The following is a 7,686-nucleotide window of genomic DNA, read 5'->3' as shown; positions in this document are numbered from 1 at the left end:
TCTTAAGACTTCTTATTTAAGAATCACTAGTTCTTAAGTCTCCTGTTCTAAGATCCCTATTCCTATAAAAGGCTGTTCTTGGCTTCTATTTTACTAGATCTATTTCCTATGATTGGTAGTTATATAGTAGAATTGTTATTAGTGAAACAGCTGTTGGAACAGGCTATTTCCTGCTTACATAACTAGTGCGGGAACTATTATCTATTGGCTGTGACGTTCTGATTCTTTGACACTGAGGTACATCATATTGTATCGGGAGTACATTATGTGCTGCCCTCCATCAGGAATCCCTCAAGTATATAAAGACACTCACTTGCCCTCTTAGTTAGTTTTACTTACTGTCTTGAATTAACTGTTTAACCTTGAGTATATTATTGCTCATAGATCTAGTTAACTAAAAGCTCTCTTGTTATTACTTAGGTATACTGCCCTTTCCTAAACAGAATACCACCTAACTGCCGTTAAGTGACGAGTTTACTCTGATCTAGACGATTACAAATCACCAGTTTACGACACTATAAAGTATAATAAGAAATATTAGTCTATATATCTTTAATATATATAATAAATAGATATAATAATAGTAATCTTAAAAGATATCTAGCTTAAAATTAAATAAGTTATTACTTTTTTTATACTTTATATCTTTAATATAGAGCTTTAATAAAGATGTTAATCTAGATATAATTTATATAGRACTAGRATTCTTARTAAARATTAATATAATAATATTTTTAATATTAGATATAAGACTTATAYAAATTAAGATAAAAATAAATTCTTATAATAATTTAATAATTAATTTTAATCTAATATTATAAGKATAGAATAGAATAATTAATATCTTTAAAGTAGTTATTTTTAACGCTAGTATAGATTTAAGAGTATTATATAAAATAAGAATTATAATAAATTACTTTTAAATAAGRRTTTATAAATAGAARYTCTTATTARTATTAARATAATATTTAATATTTATTTTARTYTATAGYYTTATATTTAATTTTTATATTATTATATATATTATCTCTAATATCTAGCTAGAGTTACTAGTATTAATATATATACTATTAATATAGAGTTATATAATAARGCTATTAAAATATARAAATAAGACTTATTTAAARTTYTTAAARATTTATTTYTTAAAGTCTTATCTATTTTTCCTAAAAAAAATATATTATATTAATTCTTATATAAATTATACTTTATAARRATATAGATATTTAATAYTTTCTARTTYTTAYTTTTAAGRTTAAAATCTRYRTTARTTAGATTATRTRYTATTATTATTTTTAATATTTAAGATTTAATATTAAAAGTAGTAGATGATTTATAAATAAATAAATATATATAAATTAAAGATAATAAGTTAGATATAAAGAATCTAATCTATATACTAATTAATATTAGTTTATTTAGTCTAAGATTAGCTTAATTAAATTAAGAATAAACTAGTCTGACAAGCTTAAAAGGTAAAATATAAAAAGATTAATATTTAATTCCTAATTCATATCTAATTGCTATGAAAGGGGATGTTAGGGGTTTGGTGATATATAAACAACGCGTACGTGCTTTGGTAAGGAATGACCATTCACTGGAGCACGTATGGTGGGTGCGTAGTTGCTGGATGCCGGGGTCAGATATCCGGGGTTGATATCGAYGTTCCGACAATAAAAAATATGAAAAATAATACTAATTATTATATTTAAATATTATAGTGGATTAGAGGCTTTTAAAGGTATATTATACAGTTAATAATTTAAAAGTTAAATATATACATATATATAATTATATATTTAGAAGTAATATGACTTATCATTACTAATTTACTGTATAATTTACAATGTAGTATGACTCTAAATGAGTATATAAATTCATTAGTCAGAATAAGAATTCTTATATTTTAATTAGTTAAAAGTAGTATATTATAATTTATATGTTTATAGTGTTTCTATATTAACTTTAATAAGCAAGTGTAATGACAGGCTGACTGAGCTTTGTAATAATAGGATGTTGCTGCACCTGATTTAACATGTCTTGCAACACCCCTACTAAGTAGGATCTTGCATGACAAGGTAGTAAAGGAGAATCTTGGCAAATCCTTATTGCGAGGAAAGCCAGCTATCCAATAAGGGCAGCCGAGTGGGATTATGCGCTGCAATAATCATATCCGGTATAGCCGTTAAGTAATCCTGTCAATTGTTTTGCTTCTCATCTTCCTGTCAGCCTCTATTCTGTCACCAATCTCGAAGTCTTCATGCTGTCCATGGAATCCGTGAGAAGAACCGACATGGCCGTCACAAAACAGGCGCTAATACGCTATAGTATTCTCGTTGCTGTGTCTTGCATGTACTTGGGCGTCTATTGGAGTGTGTACACACAAACTCCTGCTCAATTCCCGAAACACCATCAATCTAATAACGGATTATAGTCTATGACTTGCCTTCGGCTCTCTCTATCGAGTTACAACTTTACCTCGCTCTATCGAATCCCCAATACACATATCTCCTCTCGTCCCTTTATATAGCCTTTGCTGTACCGAGCATCGTGCTACCTTTCTTTTCGAGTCCAGTTATCCAGAAATATGGTGCTAGACGGCTATTGTTCTGCTGTTTAGCCGCAGTATTTGGTAGCCAGCTGGGATTCTGTGTCGGTGTACAATTCAGATCGACGACAGGATTGGTCATTTCACGCGTGATCTTAGGGATGGGAGGCGAGGTACTAGGAGTACTGGGGACCGAAATTGTTACAAGATGGTTTCCGTGAGTCAGATTCCGTCCTGGATGTCCAGTTGCATATTGGCAGCTCAGGTCTTATACTAATCTTCACCTGTTAGTGGGGATGCGACGGGCCTAGCAATGGCTATATATGAGAGCATCTCTTCTCTAGGTAGCGTCGCTAACTCGAACTTAACTCCACGATTGACAGATACCTACGGGGCCTTAGAAGCTACCTGGTTTTCCAGCGCGTTGGCTCTCGTACTTGTCGCTCTTAGTGCTTTATACGTGGTGATCGCTGATGTTGAAGAATCTTCAAGGAAAGAAGGGGAGGAGAAATTCATCGAGTCTATCCGTCGCCTTCCACGAAGTTATTGGTATATCGCGTCCATCTGTCTGACAGGATACGCTTGTTTACTTCCTTTCTTCAACTCCGCTCAGCGATTCATCGCGTCTAAGTTCTATGCCGACAACCAGACTATTGCAGGCCTCGCTGTTAGGTATTACCGCATTCATATAGTCACATAATCAGTTCTAATGAGGGAAACAGTATTGTACATTTCGTGGGAGGAGTTATGCCTATGTTTCTTGGAATGCTGCTCGAGATTCCAATACTAAGGAACTATTCTCTTGCGCTTCTCTACTCCCAGGTATTGATGCTTGTTGCACATGTTCTCTTCTTGGCGAACTACAAAGAGCCAATACTTCCTTTATCCCTAATTGCTATTGGAAATGCACTATTCTCAGCTGGCATATGGGCAAGCGTTTCTGTGAGCATTCTTCAAGTTCCAATTTTGGGTGAACTTCCCCTGGAACAAGAGTGCATTCCGATGGAAAACAACCCAGATGTTGCACCGGAGGAAGAGAGAAATCTCGATTCAGATCATTTGCTAAGTACTCCCTCAGACTGGCCGGTAGTGGAGAACAGGTTACCTGGAAACGACCTGACAATAATTGGTTACGGGATCATCACGGGCTTAATGGGAATTAGCATCGTGGTAACGCCTTTCTTTCTTACTGCTGCAGAGGGCCTGGCGGGATATATGGGCTTGGAAATCGTATTTGTAACTTTAGCTAGTATGGGCGTCCTCATTTGTTTAGGATTAGTTATTAACGAGAAGAAGTTGCAATAGCAAGTCCAGTTTAGATGGTTATTCACAAAGATCATTATCTAATGAAGAAAAGAGATTATGGTCTTTGCTATCATCTAATTGGAGTGTGGAGATGATAACAATGGGCGTTAAGGCTTATGAAGCATTAAACTCATAGCCTACACCATTATTCCTCGCCTCCAGTAAATAAGTCAAGACTGCACAGATAGGGAAGTACAACATCCCACCAAGAAACCCCCACTAGCATCCCTTACCCCAACAGAGCCATAGCAAACGTGGGTAGGATAAAGCTCGCGCGATGAATAGCAGCGTTATAATACCTGCAAACATTCTCCTTCTCGATTGGGAACGAGCGAACAGGCTCCTTAACATTTTGACTAGCATTCTTACAACAAACCATAAACCCTATTTGGCCCGATGGATAGGTTGGGACGGTTGTGTAAGCGTATTGGACAATTGGAAAGACTTCTCTGCATTGAGATTTTAGCTTGACGATCAAGGGCAAATCGAGCCATAGACTTCCAGCTGTGAGACGAGTCAGTAAGATGATAGGTGAATCGAAAAATATTCCTTGGTGAGGTAAGGAGAAGACAATGGGTACTGCGAGCCCAATGACCCAAAAATACAAGGCTAGTATCAACATCCATTTAGACATGAAGTTGGTGTAGTCTAAATCACACAGTTCACAGGAAAGCTTCCACCTAAAAGAAGGTGCGACATAAGTATACTTATGACTAACCTTGAGTAGTAATAACACCACCTTCCTTCAGAGCTCCATAGAGGAGCTCAAAATATTGCTTCTGGAATAAATTCTCTGCTGGCCCTTTCGGATCCGAGGAATCGGTTATAATTACATCGAATTCGTTTTTGCGATCTGTGAGGAACCTGAAACCATCTTCGACGTTGACCTTGACTTTATGGTTACCATACGAAATGGACATGTCTGGCAAGAACGTCCTGGAGATACGGATAACAGCCTGAGTATATAATATTAGCGTGTTCCGTTACGGCCTGAAATAATGACAACCAACCTCATCGATTTCGCATAGAAAAACATCCTCAACACAATCATGCTTAAGAACCTCTCGTAGAACGCCCCCGTCACCACCACCAATGACCAAAACTTTCTTTGGATTGATATGAGAATTCATAGCCAGGTGCGTTATCATCTCCTGATAGGCGAACTCATCATGTGAGGTGCATTGAATGACATTATCCAGAACTAGGACGGTGCCATGGTTGGAAGATTCGAAGGCCAGAATGTCCTGATATTTTGATATCTCGTGGTGAAGGACCTTCTTCACTTTTAAAGTCATGGCTTGCCCAGGCCACATCTCAGAAATCTCGTGAAACCAGCCATCTTGCTGAATCAATTAGCACGGTAGAGGACACGACTCACTGATGCTCTAGCTAACGCTAACTTGAGAATCTACTACAATCCATATTGGAGTGATATGTAGGGATGATTTCTCCGCGAGGAAAAGGAACTTTTATAAATGCTTACCTTTGATAGTAGCGTGCGATATCTCCGACATCTTAAATGCTTCTTGGTAAAGAGCATAGGAATAGTGAGTCGAAAGGGGGTACTTTGCAACAATCTTTTGTGACTCAAGAACAGCTAGCATTGCACTGTTGGACGCCTTAGATGCTAAAACTCAGGGACTAGGTTATCCTAGCAACGACCATGAACTAGTTACATCATATAGGTAATCACAAGCGATTCCACTACGACGTGGATCTAAGAACCTGGCATATCAGTTCTAATCTACCAACAATAAACTAGATATGATGCAGCATCGTAGTATATTTTGGCATAAAAATACAGAAGACCGGAGCATCCACTCTGTCTAATCAGGGCGGAGGGTATGTTATCGGCCTTTGGCAATTCAGTGTGCTAATAGATACATGTTTTCTTTACATAGTCCGCTGTAATGCGTGGTCAAAAACTTATTGCAACATTGTTATCTCTAACCAATGATAATGCATTCTCTAGTCATTATATTCGCTATTAGTGAATTGCATTGTAAGGCAATCTGAGACTGTAATCTCAACTATAGATTAGGGAACATACGATCCACTCTCAGGCATGATAATACGTAACCAACCTGCATCATACCCCGGATCATTGCAAGTACTAAGGACATTACGATAACATGGGGGCCTACCAATTGCACAAAGATCATTCGTGTAAATAGTACACAAGGCTTCGACACTATTCCTAGTTCTGTAGCAGTGAAGGTGATATTCTACATCTAGGCAAAGTATATAAGAGGGTAAGAGCAACTTGGTAATGAGAGTGCTTTTATTCATAGGCCCCCAAAGATCATTCTGCATTGAGTATAACAGTATAAAACTGATATTGGATTTCCCATTTTTCAAGGGAGACAGCACTAGAACCACCATCACTCCAGAACCAAGCCCCATCAGTATGCATCCAACTCCTGAAGAAAGATTTAGCTTCTACGTCCATCCGGATATCTATTTGATGACTGATGTCGTCAAAGGAACAGGCACTGCATCTAGAATCAACTTAGAAGCAGGCACGTTGACATTCATTGACACACCTTATGCTTTGGTTCCGACCGTTACGCTGGGAAGCGACATTCACCCACTCTGCAGCAGATTACAATGCAGTCGAAAAGTCGTTCAAAGCACGATTACCACCAAGTGCGTCCATGATTGCTCACCAGATGTCGTATGGTGCAATTCTCAGTGTCGGGATTTAGGCAAGGCAGAACATGAATTTGAATGCCCTTGGTTGAAGGCTCATGCAAAATCTATTCGTCAAGAGATTATTGAAGAAGACTTCTACATACTCTGGCTCATAGTGCGGATTCTCGCGCAGCGGCATTTGGAACTGTCAAAGGCTGAGGCTTCCATCGATGCGGCGTCCAAAATAGATGAAAGCTTCGCAAGCGATTGGAACATATTTGATAGACTGCGCTCTAACCAGGATTTATTACAGCCGCTCAAATTGCAATCCTGGAGAAGACTAATCGAAAAATACCTCGTGGGAAAGCACACAATGCTTGCACACTCGCTTGATGCCGAACAAATGTTAATATTGATGTGTCGAGTGGAAACCAATCATTACGACTTGTGGCCGAATCTCATTGGCATTTGGCCTATTCCCTCAAAGGCTGAGCGAGGTGAGAGCTGCTATGCGTATGCAATGTATCTCAGGGCACCATTCCTGAATCATTCTTGCATTCCTAATGTAAGATCCTACTTTGCTTCTTGGGTTTCACAGTACAAAGGCTTACGAAACGGTGTAATAGTTAATGCACCAACCTGATGAAGACGGGAGGATGATATTCCGTACATCAAGAAATGTCGCTGCAGGCGAAGAGCTCTCACTAGCTTATTTCGACTTAGCCGAGCCCAAATATAAGGACGTGAAAGAGAGGAGAGCTTACTTGGAAAGTGAATTCAGATTCATCTGTGTTTGCCCTCGGTGCATTGCAGAGTCTGCTGGGATCAAGGCAAAAATGTAGATACTATATGTAGGCGGTCGATGTCAGGACGTGCAGGAGAATGTTGTCAAAGAACATATTTCATATGTATATCGACCAGAGTTAAAGGAGGCTCTATATCACTCAAACCCATCAGCGGTAGATTGCGAAACTAAGTTTTCCAAGTTTTCCACGGGTTTCTTGCTATTTCCATTTGTTTCTGGCTTGCAAGACTATAGAGACGATCGAAAATATGGTCCGTTTGAAACACTGAGCGTCGGCGTCAGACTTCCATGCACTGACATTAAAAGCATTCTCTGCATTCCATATCCAGCTTGTATATTTGCGGGAAAGCTGTTCTTTAACTTCCTTTAAGTCTCCAATAGCTCAAGACACACTCAT

At 38.1% G+C, this 7,686-nt stretch overlaps 1 protein-coding gene across 1 annotated transcript; it reads right to left on the bottom strand.

Annotated features, from left to right (window-relative positions):
* Window positions 1-4,566: 4,566 nt before the first annotated feature.
* Window positions 4,567-5,367, bottom strand: BHQ10_008976 (uncharacterized protein; the record flags this gene model as incomplete). The annotated part of the gene is made up of 3 exons (XM_040881840.1): window positions 4,567-4,809; window positions 4,864-5,192; window positions 5,337-5,367. The coding sequence occupies 3 exons, from the start codon at window positions 5,365-5,367 to the stop codon at window positions 4,567-4,569; spliced, it is 603 nt and encodes a 200-aa protein (XP_040737478.1).
* Between the last annotated feature and the right edge of the window lie 2,319 nt (window positions 5,368-7,686).

The sequence above is a fragment of the Talaromyces amestolkiae genome, assembly GCF_001896365.1.
Source record: "Talaromyces amestolkiae strain CIB chromosome Unknown scaffold21.1, whole genome shotgun sequence".
In the NCBI taxonomy this organism is placed as follows: Eukaryota; Fungi; Ascomycota; class Eurotiomycetes; order Eurotiales; family Trichocomaceae; genus Talaromyces; species Talaromyces amestolkiae.
Note: the sequence above shows the minus strand (reverse complement) of the source record. Positions and strands in the feature narration are given on the sequence as shown.